The 18,946-nt window shown below is 46.6% G+C and overlaps 7 protein-coding genes across 7 annotated transcripts; 5 read left to right on the top strand and 2 right to left on the bottom strand.

The window, feature by feature from the left end:
* Positions 1-4: 4 nt before the first annotated feature.
* BKA67DRAFT_521159 (arabinoxylan arabinofuranohydrolase) lies at positions 5-946 on the top strand (the record flags this gene model as incomplete). Its single annotated transcript, XM_046098251.1, has 1 exon — positions 5-946. One exon carries the CDS (start codon positions 5-7, stop codon positions 944-946), a length of 942 nt encoding a protein of 313 aa, XP_045956585.1.
* A 4,284-nt stretch (positions 947-5,230) lies between these two features.
* On the top strand, positions 5,231-6,317 carry BKA67DRAFT_593817 (endo-1,4-beta-xylanase C; the record flags this gene model as incomplete). The annotated part of the gene is made up of 2 exons (XM_046104980.1): positions 5,231-5,966; positions 6,022-6,317. The coding sequence occupies 2 exons, from the start codon at positions 5,231-5,233 to the stop codon at positions 6,315-6,317; spliced, it is 1,032 nt and encodes a 343-aa protein (XP_045956584.1).
* Positions 6,318-8,895: 2,578 nt separating this feature from the next.
* On the top strand, positions 8,896-10,631 carry BKA67DRAFT_680843 (tryptophan dimethylallyltransferase-domain-containing protein). The gene is made up of 2 exons (XM_046108907.1): positions 8,896-10,410; positions 10,476-10,631. The coding sequence occupies exons 1-2, from the start codon at positions 9,152-9,154 to the stop codon at positions 10,615-10,617; spliced, it is 1,401 nt and encodes a 466-aa protein (XP_045956583.1). The 5' UTR covers positions 8,896-9,151; the 3' UTR covers positions 10,618-10,631.
* Positions 10,632-11,764: 1,133 nt separating this feature from the next.
* On the bottom strand, positions 11,765-12,768 carry BKA67DRAFT_538125 (uncharacterized protein; the record flags this gene model as incomplete). The annotated part of the gene is made up of 3 exons (XM_046100433.1): positions 11,765-11,986; positions 12,018-12,279; positions 12,497-12,768. 3 exons carry the CDS (start codon positions 12,766-12,768, stop codon positions 11,765-11,767), a joined length of 756 nt encoding a protein of 251 aa, XP_045956582.1.
* A 69-nt stretch (positions 12,769-12,837) lies between these two features.
* BKA67DRAFT_573538 (uncharacterized protein) lies at positions 12,838-13,491 on the bottom strand. Its single transcript, XM_046103361.1, has one exon. It carries the CDS (start codon positions 13,463-13,465, stop codon positions 12,842-12,844), a length of 624 nt encoding a protein of 207 aa, XP_045956581.1. The 5' UTR covers positions 13,466-13,491; the 3' UTR covers positions 12,838-12,841.
* A 1,541-nt stretch (positions 13,492-15,032) lies between these two features.
* BKA67DRAFT_661050 (uncharacterized protein) lies at positions 15,033-15,581 on the top strand (the record flags this gene model as incomplete). Its single annotated transcript, XM_046107749.1, has 1 exon — positions 15,033-15,581. One exon carries the CDS (start codon positions 15,033-15,035, stop codon positions 15,579-15,581), a length of 549 nt encoding a protein of 182 aa, XP_045956580.1.
* Positions 15,582-16,620: 1,039 nt separating this feature from the next.
* Positions 16,621-17,521, top strand: BKA67DRAFT_648174 (uncharacterized protein; the record flags this gene model as incomplete). The annotated part of the gene is made up of 3 exons (XM_046105979.1): positions 16,621-16,689; positions 16,845-17,000; positions 17,043-17,521. The coding sequence occupies 3 exons, from the start codon at positions 16,621-16,623 to the stop codon at positions 17,166-17,168; spliced, it is 351 nt and encodes a 116-aa protein (XP_045956579.1). The 3' UTR covers positions 17,169-17,521.
* Between the last annotated feature and the right edge of the window lie 1,425 nt (positions 17,522-18,946).

The following is an 18,946-nucleotide window of genomic DNA, read 5'->3' as shown; positions in this document are numbered from 1 at the left end:
AGCCATGCTCCTCTCATTAGCAACAACAGCTTTGGCGGCATGTTCGCTACCGTCCACCTACCAATGGACATCAACTGGAGCTCTAGCGACCCCCAAATCAGGCTGGGCTGCGATTAAGGACTTTACCAGTGTTGTCTACAACGGAAAGCATATCGTTTACGCATCGTTCCACGATAAAGGCTCGAACTATGGTTCGATGAACTTTGGCGCTTTTACCAACTGGAGCGATATGGCGTCTGCCAGCCAGAACCAGATGTCGTCAACCGCGATTGCACCGACCATCTTTTACTTCGCACCCAAGAAGACTTGGATCCTTGCACATCAATGGGGCCCTACCACCTTCTCGTATCGCACTTCCAGCGATCCAGTCAATGCAAATGGCTGGTCGGCAGCTCAGCCCCTTTTCACTGGAACGATCTCAGGTAGCAGCACCGGTGCTATCGACCAAACGTTGATTGGCGATTCCACCAACATGTACCTCTTCTTCGCGGGAGACAATGGCAAGATTTACCGGGCAAGCATGCCGATCGGAAACTTTCCTGGTAGCTTCGGTACGGCTTCGACCGTTGTCCTTAGCGACACAACCAACAACCTCTTCGAGGCAGTCCAAGTCTACACCGTCTCTAGCAAGCAATATCTCATGATTGTTGAGTCCATTGGGTCAAACGGGCGCTACTTCCGTTCATACACCGCCACGAGCCTCAGCGGTTCGTGGACCCCACAAGCCACGAGCGAGAGCAAACCCTTCGCCGGCAAGGCGAACAGCGGCGCCACTTGGACCAACGATATCAGCCATGGCGACTTGGTCCGCACCAACCCCGACCAAACCATGACCATCGATCCTTGCAACCTGCAGCTGTTGTATCAGGGTCGAGATCCTTCGGCCAACTCTGGCAGCTACGACCTGCTTCCGTACCGACCTGGTGTCCTGACACTGAAGACTTAAGGTTATCATAGACTAGTATCGGACCATGTGGCCACAAAGAGCTTGGTTGCTTTGTGTGACTTGATGTTTGACTTTTTCTGCGGGGGGCCGGAAGAACCGTGCCCTGCGGTTTTTACTTCTATTACTGTATATATGTTCATGCTTGCCTGGAAAGACTTTAGTATATACTACCTATCAATTCTATTCTGAGTGTTCTACATTCGTCTTAGTGAAAGCAAACTCGTGCAAGCCAAAAAAAAACCCCAAAAAAACCCCCAAAAAAACCCCTTTTAACCGTATTCTCGAGTTGTGAAAGGGTTGCGGATGGTGACGTGTCGCGGTAACATGAGCCAACATTGTCACAATGTTCTGTGCCGACCCTCCGGACACTGCCCCGGCTGTGAAGCCCATCACGCCCGTTGTGGAACTAGTTGGAAACTCAAAACTACAAGCGGCAATGCTAGCCTGGCCTGGCCCATTAGTGTGGAAGCAGATCAAGCCCCGATGGAGATGAGCTTTATGGAGAGGTGGGCCAAATCGGCCTGGCAGATCCTCACTATACTAGTTTGAGTAAATGCAAAGCTTGGCATTCAAAATGGAGCGACTCGGAGGTGGGGCGATCGTTTCGATCTAGAGATTTTCAGGCATCGCGCCTGGGGGTCGTTGCGAACAGGGCTTATTGCAAACACTTGGGCCCGGCAGAAGTTTTCTTGGGAAGGGTCCTCATGACTTCACATGCCATTTCCTGCAAATGAAGCGAGATTAGCCAGTGAGGGCAGGTTTGTCGTAACCCTTCTTGTCTGTCCCAATGCACTCCAGACCATCGTGATGCCCGCTATTGTAAATTGTTATACGGAGGGCCGCCTTGGATGTGAAACGAATCCTGCCAGATCTCGGCTCAATTTTTGTGACTGCCCCGAGTTGGAATTCCTGTCAAGCGAAAGCCAAGCAGGTAATGTGGTCGAGAGATTAAAAGAAATATCGAGATAAGAAAGAAAAGGACTACGCTTTAGTCCCATCAATTTGAACAGGTTAATTTATCTGTACTCTGGGGGAGATTCTCTCAGATTCTAGCCTCATGCATCCTGGCTCATGACATTCCGAACGTCACTGTTCGGTTGCCTCTCCATTTCTGGGGAAGGTGACTAAATCCACGGAACCAGACCAGGATAATTAAGTGCAAGTCAAAGCAGGAGCAAGTTGATCTCAATGCTTTACACTCGAATATAACTCAAATGAACATCTGTCAAATCTCACTCTCTTGACACTTGTAGACTGTGGGCAAAAAAAAAAACTTAAAACTTGCACTGATTAATTCATGTTAAGCGGTACTTTCGAAACAGAGCGATACCCATCCCCTGCCGCCCCCTTGAGTTGGCGTACGGCTCAGTTGATTACAGTCCGCTGACAAAGGAACAGCATCACTGAAGCGCTCCTAAAACAATTACCTACAAGACAAATTGAGAGTGCTGAACAGCAGACCAACGGCTCCACAGGCATGAACTTCACCAGTAGTTAGCCACAGTCCCGCTGGGCTGGGTCGGCTGCCCTGGCGCACGGATATTCACTGGTTGGGTACGGCTCTTGGACGCGTGGTACTCCTACTATCTCTGGTAAATGAGTTAGCATGGAACCGCCTCCGCTGGTCACAGTGTATTCCTGGTGTCTTCTAGGTGCGTCCTTGGGTGCATGCTAGCGAGTAACAACCTAAGTCCTCGATCATGTGGTACATTACAACCGGGTTTGTGGTCGAACTGTAAGACGGATAGAGTGCCCAAGCCGACGCTAATGCTGAAAAGACATGCTGTGTCGGTTTGGTTGGGGCGAAATTAGTGGAATGATTGAATCAAAAGGGTGAACTTTAGGAGGCGCTGCCAGGGTCCTAACCAAACCCCACAGCAGAATCCTCTTTGGGTCTTGAATTCTAGGAAGAACTAGAACTGACGGCTCCACGAATTAAAGTTTAGCTGCTATGAGCTTGAGGTCCGAAGCATTACGTTATAGAGCACAAGTGTATCGTTCAAACCAAGGTAGAAAAAGCAGTACTGTGTGCGGATCTCGTCTCTGGACATGGAATGTAAAAGCTCTGCATTAGCGGTAGGGAGCTACACAGGTATCATCTACGGCAAAGAAGCAAAATTTTCGACTATGAAATACAACCGTGACGATAAACCTGTGCAAGCTACCGGTTGACTAAATCAGTTTTGCACTGAATAAGGCACTGTTGGTGTTTCGGCGACAGTAGAGAGCCTTGGCGTACAGAGCCCATATGATTTTGCCTTCGGCGAAATAGAATAATTGGAGGACCTTGTCATTCCTTGGTCACAACTTGACGATGGCACTCTATGTTCGCTCTGTCACATTACCGTGAAGGCAATCAGTCCTCTCACATTTTAATGCCATCCCTGGCGGTCTTTCGAATCCTTTTTGCAACCACAACCGACAACGTGGACCTCCAACCCACTATGGCTTTACAGTAAGCTTGAAGTGTAACTAACTGATACCTTAATCTTAATCTCTAACATCTGGTGACTCCCAAGAACCATACTCCATCGCAGCATCATGCATTCTCCATTACTCAAGTGGACCAAGGAAATCATTCACAAGGAATAAGAGTGAAACGTGAAAAACGCTAACCTGATCATCCAACGCTATAGTACCCTGGTCAAAGATTTTCCTCTCGCTTGATGGCAACAACACGACACAAATAGAATGTCCTAGGGTTCCTTGGGGCTTACCTAATCCTTCAATTCGCATTTAGCCTAAAACTAATTTCAGGCTGAATGATTGAAAAGCAAATTTGCGAATAACACGGTTCCCATAGCTGAATAAGATCGATTTGGCGATCATTCCCATTCTTTGTTCTACGATCGTAGAACCATATATCAACGATTTGTTGATCATTTGATGACCTCAACAAATGCAGTTGTTTTTGTTTTCAACGTCGTTGACAGTAAGCCCAAAAACAGAAAAGTGCTACTTTTGTAGTCCTTAACGAGATCAGAACTTGGGCCACAATTTAATATGGTATTGTTCAGCGTAATTAGTGCTGCTGACGTCCGTCCTTCTCGTGTCATAAGCGCAGTAATTGTCAGTCTGTAAACAGCGAATATCGAAAGATTCTAGGTACAGAAACGTAATGAGCAATCAAATGGGAGTTTGATATAAGCGCCACAATTATCGAAGCTTATATGTGAAGCCCCCACATGAAGCCGGTAGTAGGGTGATGAGCGTTTCTGTTTTCGTCCAAGCCCAGTCACCACCCATCCACCTCTCGGCCGACGAAATGGGAACCACCGGCGCCTAGCATGTGTACAACAATTTCTACTTGAAACCTTCGTTGTTGCTTTCCCATGTGAGCTTGCCGTATATGGTCGGTGGCAATGGCCGGCAGCAAAGTCCCGAATGCGCACTACGGACCACTCCGAATGCTTGTGCCTGCTCTTGAATGTGAGTTTTGACGTGCCTCTGTATTATATTCCTCGCCCAAGTGACGTGAGGAATATGCTATCTTGTATGGTTATGGTGCAAATGAGCGAATAATCGTGGGTCCTTGAGCAAAGGTGGGAAATAGAACTCGAGTTACCAACTCGAAGGAAGGCCCAATTAAGATAGAAAAAAATAAATTCTGTCGGATGAATTGACATGAGAGGGCCTCCCATCGAGTACTGTGGCACAATTGGAATGAAAGTGCATTGGCAGAAGGTTCGAAATCGAAGGTATTGGTGAACGCTGATTGGCTTATATCGAGGGGAAGATCCCCTTCTAGAACACAGGATAGTTCCAGCCTGTGAGGACCCTTAAAATCATGTTTGAAGGGCTCTGGTTGGCTGAAAACGGCTGTGTGGCCCCTTGCTCAACTCCTGCCCCACGCTTGCTGTCTATTTGGACTGCTATTGTCAGCTGTGCAAATTTTCTATGTGCAATAAGGTCAGCGCTAGAGCTGGATCGTGCAGATCCATGCTAACCCAGAGCGCTTTAAAGCCAAGGCCGACAGCTGCTTGTAATCTCTTGGCAATTTGATTAAAGTGCAACTCTGGGTCTGAAATATATTAAACCTAAGTTTCTAAAGTGGATACGGCCTCAATGGCAACATTCCGCGTGCATCCCCTGTTCTAAGCCTCACGCTCCAAGAATTGCCGTTCACCAGAAAGCGGCCATAGAGTATATAATGCCTTGACAAGACAATCAATAGTGGTTCATCAGCACCGGTTGCATACCATTTTCACCGTGACCTTCATTTCTGTTCTTCTGTTCCATTCGCTTCTGATTCTCATCTGACCAAATTCACCACATTCATTCAAAATGAAGTTCTCTGCCGCCGGCCTCTTCTTGCTCCCTCTTGGTGCACTGGCTGCGCCATGCGCCACTACGGCCAGCACTCCGGCCAGCACTTCGAGCGCTTCCAAGGGCAACGTTTCTACTGCTGCAAGCGACAGCATTAATGCCTTGTTCGTCGCCAAGGGCAAAACATACTTTGGCACCGCCGCCGATCAAGGCACGCTATCCAAGTCCCAAGTCTCGTCTATTGTCAAGGCCGACTTTGGACAAGTCACCCCCGAGAACAGCATGAAGTGGGATGCTACCGAGCCTTCGAAGGGAAAGTTCTCCTTTACCGGTGCTGATTATCTTGTCAATTATGCCACCGAGAATGGCTTAAGCGTCAGAGGCCACACCTTGCTGTGGCATTCGCAACTGCCCTCTTGGGTCAGTGCTATCACCGACAAAACTGAGCTCACTTCGGTCATCGAGAACCACATAAGCACTATCGTCAGACGTTACGCCGGCAAGATCAGGGCCTGGGATGTCGTCAACGAGATCTTCAACGAGGATGGCTCGTTGCGCAGCTCTGTCTTCTCCAAAGTGCTCGGCGAGGACTTTGTCTCCATTGCATTCAACGCAGCCCGCAAGGCTGATCCCACTGCCAAACTCTACATCAACGACTATAACCTCGACAGCGCCACTTATGGCAAGGTCACCAACGGCATGGTTGCCCACGTCAAGAAGTGGATCGCAGCCGGCGTACCCATCGATGGCATTGGTGAGTGCATATTATACAGATTCATGCAACTCTATACTAACTTTTGACCTACCAGGTTCTCAAACTCACTTGTCGGCCGGTCAAGCCAGCAGCGTTGCTGGTGCCCTCTCTGCTCTAGCTGCTACCGGTGTCTCGGAAGTCGCTATCACCGAGCTGGACATCGCTGGCGCCTCTGCTAGCGACTACACCACTGTTGTGAACGCCTGCCTCAACGTCAAGGCTTGCGTTGGCATCACCGTTTGGGGTGTGAGCGACACCGACTCTTGGAGAGCTTCGTCCTCGCCCCTGCTGTTCGACAGCGGCTACAACAAGAAGGCTGCCTACACGGCCATTGTCAGCCAGCTGAGCTAGAGTCCTGGTCTAGCCCTGTGACTAGTATAGTGGTGGACTGTTTCAGATGTATCATATTTCTCTTCTCGTATGTTCTCATACTACATGTTCATATCCTTTATGTTGCAATTCAGTCAGAATATATTTGATTTCCGACGCACTTCGAGTTTACCGTTCCGTATTTCATAGCCTGCGAACTAGTGGAAATCACGACGTGGCATTTCGAACCTTGACAAGACGCTGTGGAATCAGACCACACTTGACAGTGCTGCTGTGTGCTTCGACTTCTCTTAACCTGCTTGATTGATAGGCTCATATATCAACATTGTGATCTCTATTTTGTCAGACTACATGATCAGTAACTGGACGAGTTTGAACGCGCCCCAAGTTTATGAGATGGCCTCATATTTAGATAATTTATTGCATGCAGGACTATTGTTCATTCTCTTCGATCGCCTTTATTGTAATTGGTGACGTGGCTCTGTCCATGCGACATCATGCTGGTACTTCTACTCTGAGCCGGACTCTAGCTCTTTGAATCAAGTACCAGCCGCTTCTGGTAGTGACTAATAGATATGAATGTAATGGATTGATCATTGCTGCATACACTGGAGACTTCGAATCAATAATGTTGCCCAATAAGTTAAATGATACTGAACGGTGAGGGATGCGGTCCAAGATTGAAATAACTGAGGTCATGAGGGGCTTGAATCCCTCCTGGGAATCATGCGGTGCGCGCTGAAACCCTAGATCACGCGTTGTTGGCTGCTCCTGCAGATCAATGAGCATGGGAATGGGCTTTCTGTTCATTATAGAAAGCGACGTAGACAGAAGCACCACTGCTTCCGTCAGATGAGAAGTTCATGCGAAAACAGATTTAAGGATAAGTAACAAAAAATGCACTACACTGGGTAAATTAGATATAGCTGAAGCAAGATCATTTATAGTCCTGGTACAGATAGTCCATTGCCAACTATCAGTTAATAATCAAACTATACCATAATCTGCTTGTCTTGTAGTAATTCATTCTGCTTCTTATCGTCAGATATTATCCTTCTGGACGTCATTGTTTGTGTATATAAACTGCTTCTTTAGTAGTATATATATTCCGCCGCCTAGACTTACATAGTATCATAGTACGAAATACCATCTCTAATAAGAGATTTGCTATAGTTGCTATAAGGTTTGACAACAGCGAAAACTCGCTAACGTAGGTGGTTTTGAACTGATTTTCTAAATTATTGGCATATAGACTTTAGCTTCCGTACCAAGTCTAGATCTCGCCTATCGACATGTGATCTAGACCAAACCCAATGCTTAATTAACTATACATGTCAAGGCGGGTCTAGACCTAGTAAAGAGCCTGCGCCCCTTCGAATAGGTCTGCAGAATCTGTAACGTTTCCGAAACCCCTTTCGCCACTTATCATCTCCTGGTCCAGAACTTCTCGATCGGCGTAGAGAAGCTTAACTTAGTCTTTCCTGTATACGACACGGCCGTCGGAGGTCATTTCAGCAAGTGAATTTGGTCTTCCACTCGGGTTAACTTTATCTAACCGCCGGAGCCTGGAAAACGTTACTGCTTAACGCAATTGTGGTTTATAGGGTATTTCGGATGTTACGTATCGTCAGCCGCGTGGGATAATCTTGAACGGTAGTCTGTATTAGTTTCTCGGGTTAGTCAATTTCATCGTTAGGATTAATTAAATTTCTAGACACCCGGGCCGTCGTCGGTGTATTTGCGGAACTGTCTTCCATGGTTCCTAGTCCTTTATGGCCTTGTAGGTAATTATAGATTGTTTTAAGGTAAGATATCATTATTAACTTATGAACGCGAATTTGTAAGATGCGTATGTTGAAATAAAGTCCCGGCTACCTACATTTCAAGCTTCCTATCCACCTATCATGTATATAACAAGTATGCTACCGCACAAATAGCTGACCCACTGATACTTAACTGACTAATCAATCAATCTAATCCTCATAACTTCGTCCCGTTTTTACGGCGCAGGGCAAACCTTTCTCTAGAGTCTAGACCACATTATGTGTGAGCTAGCTAAGTATTGTAGCGCGTGGATCATGAAATGTGAACACACATGTTATTGAATACATGGCCATGCCAATGATAGCGAGTATACACAACAACGTAGTTTCTAGCAATCCAACGCCGGGAAAAGGCTTACATAGAACATTAAAAGCAATTGTTTCGAATCATGCGGGGGCGGGTACCGGTGCATCTCAGGTACATACGAGGAGTGTATGGCAGCGACCGGTGGTTGGACGCTAGAAGTAATCTGGATTTCAACAAAGCCTCGGGTTCTCCGGCATCCTTTATGCATGCCAAGATGGTAAACCTCAAATTATTGGATAATGATAACAGTTGTGAGACTTTTATGGAGCTGGGTGACAACAAAACCTTGGAACGTCTTTGGCATGCAGGAACATCATCACATTCTGTATTTGGTACATGTCAGCTGACATTGAGTGAAGCCACATGCATTAAATACCCTCAAATTCACCCCCTCACCTTCATAACATTATTTTCAGAAAGGCTGGCTATGACAAAGAATAATAGGGCAATACAAACACCTAGTTGGGACCTCAAGACATCCAATTGACTATACACAGTCTATCAGACGGTGTCAATTGGGCATTCGTAGGTTAGGAGAACATACTTCGATCTCATACACATTTCAAATATCTTGATTGGTGGCAGTTAATTGATGCTGATAGTTTTCGAGATCCGGATTTTCTTGCGAGTTGGGAAAAATTTTCAGACCGAGTGTGATATCAATTTAATCCCTTGATACTCAAGACTTTAAACTCTTCTATTGGGGCCGTATCAAATCAAACATTATGGTTCAAGTGCTTTACGAAGAGGGTTTCGGCCAAAAGTTCTCGTTGATGGGAATCCCTGCCGCACCTGAAAATAATGAAGTACGAAAGTATGAAGCGAATATTGCTCACCACCTTTGCTACCCTGACGAGCTTTCGGCTTGGCAACGAGTGGACTCTGAGCTGAGGAATCTGGAAAGCGTACACCATAGATACTGGTGGGCTCGACATACTGGAAAATTTCTTGCCGTTCTCCTACACAACGCCAAATATCCTCGAGACACACAATATCGAGACTTGAAGTTCTTTGCACAAGTCGTGGCTCCGAATCTTGGTGTCTCTAGAGAATCACTAAGAGCAGAAACACTATGGCCGAGCTTCATGACCGATGACGGCACTCCTATCGAGCTGAGCTGGGACTGGGGCACGAATGATAGCCCACCGACCATACGATATTCCGTAGAACCTATCGGACTACACGCAGGCACTTTACACGATCCCAATAACTTAGCTGTTTTTTCGGACTTCCAAGATCAATTACTCCTCTCCCTACCAGGTATTAGACTTGACTGGCTTCATCATTTCAGAGACTTCTTCAATAGCGGCAACTATGAAGCATCGACGTTAGTGGATGGTGGGAACGACCATAATTCCTCTATCTTCTACGCGTTCGACTTATCGATAACGGAAATCACAGGCAAAGCATACTTCTTTTCAAAGAACAAAGCAAAAGCGTCCCGGCAATCCAACCTAGATGTGACTTTTGAAGCAATTCAAACAGCTCCTTACGTCACGGGAGAAAACCTCAAGGCTGGTGCTATCTTCCTCGACTTTTGCTCTTCTTCGGTCGGCAATGGTTTGGAACATGAGATGATGGCTATCGATCTGGTTGATCCGCTAGAATCTCGACTTAAACTCTATTTCCGGTGTCGCGAGACAACCTTCAATTCAGTTATCGATATAATGACACTCGGAGGTCGGATTAAAAACACGAGCTTAGGCCAAGGACTCCAGGACCTACATCGGCTCTGGAAAGCCCTCTTCGGAGCCGACGATCGGCCAGATCAACCGCTGGCTAAAGTCGACCACCGTACAGCTGGGATACTATACAACGTCGAGTTTAAGCTTGAAGACCGTTTCCCTGTCACCAAGATTTACATGCCCGTCCGACATTACTCAAAGAATGATGAGGCAGTAATGCAGGCTTTGAAACAATATTTCCAGTCTCTTCAATTGGGTAGATATATGGATGATTATGTAACGGCTATGGGCACACTCTTGTAAGTGTTTCTTATTGTGAATTTGTGTCAATTGAAAAGGGGAACTCTAAAATCGATTGCTGTAGGTCTCCCAAGTCCATGAGAGAAAAACCCGGAGTGCAAACATATGTTGGATGTTCGCTCCGACCTGATGGAACACTCAGGGTGGTCTCGTATTTTAAGCCGCAGATTTCGGAATACTTGTTCAATGACGAGGAAGTCTTGTAACTACATGATTTGTGACATCGGCTTTTTCTTTTCGAACAGCAGAATCTTTCTTTTCAGTGCTTCTCAATATCTATATTTTAGTGTTGCTTTCGTTGAAATGATACTACTTAGCAAAGACGTCTTGTTGTTCCCTACCTCATGAGCTCGCAACGGTGAGCTCAAGGTTTAGTATGCTAACAAACTTTCCAAGTGGGTCTTAGACTCATAATGATCTAGATAGCATATCAAAATGAGAGAAGTGTAGGGTAGTGCCACAACTTTTCTGTGCGACACGTCGCAATGAACTAACTATCTTGAGCATACTAACCTGCGATTTGAGTCCTACTGGAAGCTCATAAAGTTACTATTGAAACAGTGCAATTATTGCACGCGGCAACGGTTTCCGAGGAGCGGCATCTACGGGAGGCTCTGAATCCCGGAAGATATTCGAGTTTCCCTGTTCTCACTGACCACACATTAGCAATTCTGGATGTCGTATATGTCGCACGGTTTGTTACCCCTTTGGCCACTTAACAACAACGCAACCGGCGAAGCTGTACCGCCAATGCCGCAAACTGCCCGGATCCAGTTCCGATGCCACCGCTATTCTTACCAGATGAGCCAATTAATGTAAGACTGCCATGCACAGCAAAAATAGTCAGTCCTTCATAACCAAAGGGGGGCAGAACTACCTTCTAGCTCCCAATCGTTTCTTTTAATCAAGAGCGAACTGCGCATTACTTAAGTCGCGCCAATCTCAACATAAAGAAACCATCTCAAGTAGAGGTGCGTGCGCGCGCGCGCGCGTGTGTGTATGTGTACACTTTACGAGGAGCCCTTATTTACGAGATAGTCGCTCGTTTCTGCCGCAACCATAGCCAACTCTGCAATCGAAATGCTCTTGAGAATCAATACCACTGAGATCTCGGTTCCAATTCTAGTAGAGAGCGAATGGATTAACTTCACAGCAGCCATCAAAACACGACAAAGGTGGAAAGGGGCCTCTTGGTATTGATATTTTTGACGGGGATGCTCAGAGACCGCGCGAGGCGTTTGGCAAGTAATGACGCAATAGTCTCTGCAGCCTCCTCGATCGACGCGGCCAATATGAGCTGGGACCTGGCGGAGTTGGCCTGTTTGGTCGTGGAAGCGATTGTGGTACCTTCATCTATCTGGTCCAAGTGGCAGAACTAGGGCTCTGCATCCAGTTATAGTCCTGGACGATGCCCGCCCGCCGCATGAATGCTGATATCGTCATGTCGTCGATAAGTTGCGTGTCCCACGCATATGAAGATTTATCTGCGTAGAGTGGCCTGCATGCGTAGCGCAGCATGAAATACAGATTGAGCTCCGTTATGTACTTCTGCTCCTTCGGGGTCGTGGCCAAAGTCTGCGCGACATCGATCCGCTTGGCAACTTACTCGATGCTCTCCACGAGCTAGAGGTCGTCCAGATGCAGCGTGACTGCGCGAGTGTTGGTAGCGTGCTAAGGCGCCTAGGAAACCGCTCTCGGCAGTGTAGTTTTCTTGCGAGCTGGCACCAGAGACGCCAGCGAATGAGGACAACAGAACAAAGAAGTCAAGCCCATCTGAAATCGCGTGGTTCAGGCTCCAGGTTCCTTTGGATTTTTGAATCGATGGAGGACTGGATTCATCGAGGAAGTAGTCGCCGGAAGGCTCGGTTCTACGGAGGCAAAGTTTCAGCTCGCTCACGATTGTGAATGCAGGTGCCACAATATGACCCTTGCCTAGACAAACATGGATGATTCAATGCATCCCCTAATGGGCGGCATGTTCTGCTGCGCATACTATATTATGGTTTCCAAAGCTTCGCTATCGGTAATGTCGCATGAAGTGAATAAACATCAGTTCCTTCTTCCTGGGGTTCTAGAACCAGCTACTTGGCCGTTTCTGTCTTGGGTCCCGAGCGGGAAAGAACTGGATGCATCTCTTCGTTTTGGTATATCCAATCTAGCGTTTTTCTTCTAATCCCACAGAGCTCGTTCGCGGTGATGTAATCATCCAAGCTCTTGTTCGGGCCAATGTTAGCATAGTCCTCAATTACTCTCGGCCCATCAGATCCAGTTGGCGTCTTCGCGTTTTCAGGCAAAGTTAGAGCCTCTCTCGTGTAGCGTACTATGCCTAAAGCCTGTGTGAGGTCGAAACGCATCATTTTTGGGATAGCTATAGCCCAAGAAGACACTTTATAGACTGAGCGCTCTTGTTATGATGGTTCTATTACCTACTCATTTATGAATCGCGCAGCTATCACTGGTATTGACTGGTACATCTGCTATGGTCGTGGCATGCTCTTTATAGTACCGAACCATCTTATCCCACTCTTTTGTTCCTGGATCCGGAGTGCTTCCGTCTTTCTTGAGCAGTTTCTTCAGTCCCTTGTACTCATCTGAGTTCTTCTTGATCTCGTATCTCTTCCCAGCCACGTTATCCTCGAAAGAAACAGTATCTGCCTGGACTACCCACCAGCTGTCGACGGAATGCTTACGCATATAGTCTAGACGTTCAGCATCGGTCGTAAGTTTTTCGTACGCCCGGCCTTCATCTGAGTCGATTAGGATTGTGTGCACCTTGAAGCTCCCCTGCCTGTCTGAAAGTATGGCTTCTTTGTCGTGGATCTTGTAGTATGGCCACTTCTGCGGCTCTGGGCCCTGAGAAGATATGATTGATTCTTTATTGCCCGGCATCTTTGTTTGCAATTGGCCCATGGGATGATTACTATTTGGAGAATGTGTGCGAAGATACTTGTGGACGAGAAGAGGTGAGGGTAAATCTAAGATGATTATCCGACAGATGGGAGAATAATTCTCAAAGAATGAGTTATGGTTTGATGAAAAAAAGAAGTCAGTCATCAAGTGATTATGCGACTTTTGTTGGGTGATGGACGTGGTTGAGAATAGGATGACTAGGTGGCTTGATGGACCCAGCCTATAAACACAGCCTCTTAGTGGCCTAAGCACGACCTTACGTCAGGCGACGTAGCGATCAGCTAATCGATCTCACCAATGACGTCTGTAGTAATACAGCCTTATGCCAAGCTGAACGAAAATAGCGATATTGCCTCATGTGATGTGGAGCGGCATGCGTGTACTATGTATGTCTGTCTGCTTGGCGTTCCATCTCGGCGACACAGCCGACTGGAGGCTTCAGCCCTGTGGAGAAAGGTACGAAATACATAAGTTAGGTCACTTTACACTGAGTGTCTTGAATACGTGACCCTCGAAAGGAAGATTCGGCCTGCAGGGATTTTCAATGGAATCTGCATGCCTAACCTACATAGTACAATGGCACACCGTTGACATAGCCAGCGCGACCCACTAGGTTAGGGGTTGTCCATGATTTTAACGGGGCCGCACACCCTTGATTTCTTAATCTAGAGAACTTTACACTGCTGAACACATTTTTGGAATTACTCTACACAACATCATAGGAATGCTAGAGGCGCTTCAATCAAGAGGATGAAAGGAACAGCGGATTATGATCCGTAACAACGAATCCTGTTGGGTGTTGCTAACATACTAAGGTTAGGTACTGCGGCTCCTTGGCAACTGCAGGAATAAACAGCAAAGGATTCACGGCAGTGCACACAAGCACTTTCCTGAGAAAGAATTGGAAGAAGAACATCGTTGGCTAACCTTAGTTGATTAGTTCGGAAGTCGCTACAAAGAATCTTCTCTCGCTAAGACTAAAACTCTTTCCATTTCGTATGTTGACTGCTGTTGGTTTGTTCTCAGCTGTAGGGGTATCCTCTTCAGTGATTTAGGCGATAAATCCCCTAAATGACCACTGAAACCAAACCGCTTACTTCTGAGCACCAAAACTACAAGGCAAAGACGTTATGAAGATTTGCATTTAGCGGGTACTTTTGCACGCCGTTGAGATTGACTTTTTGCAATCCGTCAAACGGCTATTATAGTACGTACCAGAAGTCTTGCCGAGCGCAGACTCCTGGTAGCAACCTTCGTACATAGTAAGCTTTAGGGCTTATAGGGTAAAGCATGCGCCCTACTGGAGAAGCAAACCACGCCAATACTATTTATAGGAAACCAAACAAGTTGACGTCACATAGTTGACAATAAATCGATCTGCTGTGACTTTGAATAGTTGCTGGTACTCACAATCAAGGTTGTGTTCGGGGAGAAACTGAGAATTTACGGCGTTGAGCATTATGTAGCAACTGACATCACGAAGTAAAAGTGAAGTGCTATTTATGTTTTATGGAGATGCTTCAAAAACCGAAGATATAAGCAATGAATTCAGTCCATCCAGAAGTATAAGAGCCACATATTTCCTGAGTATTCAGATTTGAAACCGACAATTCACCCAGCACAGTCTTCGCATAGCACAAACACACCCTCTCATACACTTCAGACCGTAAACAATCAACCCATTTCTCATCCTCAAATCAGTTCTTTCAAAATGCATTTCAACGCTCTTCTACTCTCCGCCCTGATCTCAGGCGGCGCTATGGCGAACTACAACATCAAGCTTTATGAGCACCGAAACTGCCTATTTAAGGTCGCCCACGAATGCACAAACATTGCAGAGAAGGTCTGCTGCAATGACGACGGAGAGAAATTCAAGTCGGGCAAGTTCGAGGAGGTTGGCGGCGGCAAGACCACCGACAATCTTAAGCTCTACAAGGAGGACGACTGCGGCGGCTTTGACGTGGCGCAGAGGACTGGCGGAGACTGCGTCAGCTACAAGGACAAGGAGATCGAGGGAGCCAAAGTCTTTATTGTCATTGAGCCGGGCTCGAAGCGCGACGTGGAGGAGAAGGATGATGGCCCGGTCAAGAGGGTTAGGCCCGATACTATCTCTTTGGAGGAGGGGAGGTTCAAATACTCTATCAAGCGCGACTCTCCTGCCGGAATAGCGTTCGGAAAGCTGACGCAGATCGAACACAAGCGAGACCATCTGATCACATTTGGAAAGCGCGAGGAGATTCCGGAATCTCAGCTCGAGTAAATTCGGTACTTTACTGATGTCCCTTTTGTCCATTTGACGGTCTCGGGGATCCGGTGAAGATTATCTTTCCGGACGATGATGTGGAATGCGGTAAATTGTTCGAGTGTATGTATGATAGCAGAGCAGCGTATTTGGTTTCAATGGACTCGATTTTTCTTTGCAATCCTATGTAAATCCCAGTGACCATAGCGAGAAGAGCCAACAGAGTTGATTTATAGGAAACCGCTTATACCTGACGGCTTGTTTATAAGAGGAGTGTGTATGATATATGATTGATAACACGGCTAGTAGCGGCTTATCTTGCTTGGTATAGATATTGCCGCACTTCGACACCTTCGTTGCACGGTGATATGAGCATTTTGAGCATATTTAGAGTGTTGTTTGATAGTGCTCTCATGCGCCGAGTCGGATGCAACAAATGGCTTCAAAATAACTACTCGATTTCTAGTGCTGACGGAAGCTGGAGATCCTTTCCAAGACCAGCAATATTACACGGGTACTATACTGTCAGACGATAGTGTTGCAAGGGAGTGCTAGGGTGATAGGGTGCTAGTATTGACGCGCTGAGCCCTACTATCTATCATATATGGAGGTTACAGCCCTTATATACCCAATAGCAGTCCGGTACCGGATAAGCTCTGACACCCTTAGTGCTAGTAAAGCATTGGACGATAGTACTACAATCAATGGTAAGATCATGTCATTAGCTGCGAAAGAATAGGAGCGGCTAACAATAACAAGGTATGAACTACATCAGAACCAAAATCCCTCAAATTGATGCTTGGGAGCTAATTGGTAACGAGGGCTGCAACTGAGACAACCAATTCCCCCTTACCGCAAGAGCGAGTAAGTTCATGTCCCTTCATCTTAGTGGGCTAGGGCAAGTTCCTTGACTTATAGGATGGAATGTCACGGCTTTGAAGGTCCTGGGAAACCGGGTCGGACCTGTCATCAGATCAACATTTCACTGGCGGCCGCGATTAACACAACGTTTCGTAATATGGGTGCGCCATGGAACGCTCATGTCAATAATGTCAGCATGGTTGGATACGCCATTTACCCATCGATGGTTGATGAAGAGCTCTCTATGCACGAGGATGCTGCTCGGGTATACTATTTCCCGTATCGGACGTACCCCAACCTGAAATTCCTCCGGAATACTCGAGCGAACCACTTCCTGCAAGCCTACCACCAGCAACCGTGAACCCAATGCGGATGGTGTCGAATCTAATTACAGCGTCGGCAGTACTTAAATCATGATAGCCAGGAAGGAGCTTATTCTATGCCCGGGTTCCATGGTATCTCCTCCTCTTAGAGCTTTCCAGCGTCGCCAATCCGCACATTCTATTCCAATATGGTATTGACACCATAGTCGATGTGCCTACTGTTGGAGAAAATTTGCAAGTTCAAATGAATAAAGTTTGCAGCCAATAACTTCTTGCTTACTGACAAACAACTTAGATGGCTTATCCTTCAGCACCGCAAAGCTTCGGTGATGAGACTGGCAATGTCGCCGCCCAGCTCAAAACCTCTCTCACATCCTACGCTGCTCAGGTAGCTAGCGTCAACAATAATGTGACATCCTAGATGGTCCTTCTAGACTTGTTCAAAGTACAACACGACCTCAATTTCCGAACCCGAAGTTGCTTTGGCTGAAATTCTCGTCCACTAGGCTAATGGTATCTGGGATAACGAACACTGGGCTCTTCTGCCCCTCTCCCGCGGTAATATACATATTAATACTCTAGCACGGCTGAAACACAACAATAAACCCTAACTCCTTCATGCTAGATTAGGACATGCAGGAGCAGGTCGACACAGTTTGCTTGATTCGCAATTTGTACAGTACAGATCCATACGCAGCCCCGGTTGTCTCGGAGACGAATCCTGGTCTCGAGGCCGTACCATTGTCGGATAACGATGACGCTAGGGTAAAATAGGTCGAAGATACTTACCTCACGAACTAGCACCATGTCGGCACTGATTTTATAATGTCTTAAAGTAACAGTGGTGTAGTTGATGCCACCCTTGAAATTTATGTACGGCCAGCGTTAGCGTTGTTGATGCATCTGTCCTACCTTTCCAGGCTTGTGGGCGTTTAATTTCTACTCTCTACGCGGTACCTGAGCGTGCTTCTGATTTGGTCAAATGTACAACATAAATACTGAGAATAGTGTCTAAGTTACTACAATAATCGTAGCATTTTGGAGTTGATGAGAACTTTTGTGGACTCATAACTATGCCGCAGTTCTTCTAGACAAGAATTATGTAAAACTAAGGATACTGCTTAATTTTTACAGGTTTGTAGAATGGCCATGTAAAAGCACTATGGTAGTCGACGATGCAAAAGAGAGTGTACCGGGGGTCAACCGTTACGTCGCCATTGCTTACCATACCACCATGGGTGTATTTCTTGTACGCATCTCCGTACTTTCACAATGATATGTGTAAAGATCGAGGTTTAAACAAGTTGTAAAACCTTGATCATGTTCATATGTATCTCCTCATATGATAAGGGACTCCTATGGCCTAGGTCTAAGTGGGCCGCCAGACTTTATAGGGCGATGGGTAGGTTAGTGCGACTAGGTGAGCTCTAGGATTTTCGATGACCAAGGTTCACCGACCTCGATTCGGTAAGGCTATATTTTGTGTCACTTGAGAAAATTGCTCTAATGCCATTTTTTACGACGAAAACTTCTGACGACGGCTCCCGCAGACTGACTAGGATGCGCGGCGGCAAAATGAAACTTGATGATTACAGTGACGCGGGCGGGGACACTGCAACGCTCAGGTGGCTGGGTGGGAGAGAAATCATCAACGTGCCACAGCGCGGCAAGATGTTCCAGGAATTTGAAAGTCAACGTAAGGACCCATATGAACCGCGTACTATCGAAATCTCACCTCGGAAAGTGTCATCTGGGATGGCCATGTTGTGACTAATCCGGTTGTTAGGAGTTATAGCCACATGCAAAAGGTATCTCGATGGATTGACTCGACAGATCAGGCTGATAAGTTTCATTTTCGAGGGTTATAAGCCGAAATCTCATCCTATCTTTTCCATGACGTTCAATATGGTCATATGAATAGGGCCTATGCATGTAGCTGAGCCAGCACCACCACCGAGTTCTTACAAACGACGTCGCGATGACGACGAGCCCGAGGACGAGGAGTGGACCGGGTGGAAAAGGATGCTCACGAGCTCAGAAGAAGGCAGCTTTTATTGAGATAATTAACACCATTTGATTGCATTATATAATACGGATATGTTCCAGAAGTAGGCACAAAGTTGTGCGAGAGATTGATCAAACTATATGTCTAGGATTCTGAGCTCGTGCTTGCAACCTCAAATCCGGATTGGCCCTAAG

The sequence above is a fragment of the Truncatella angustata genome (genome assembly GCF_020726525.1).
Source record: "Truncatella angustata strain MPI-SDFR-AT-0073 chromosome Unknown BKA67scaffold_6, whole genome shotgun sequence".
Classification (NCBI taxonomy): domain Eukaryota; kingdom Fungi; phylum Ascomycota; class Sordariomycetes; order Amphisphaeriales; family Sporocadaceae; genus Truncatella; species Truncatella angustata.
Note: the sequence above shows the minus strand (reverse complement) of the source record. Positions and strands in the feature narration are given on the sequence as shown.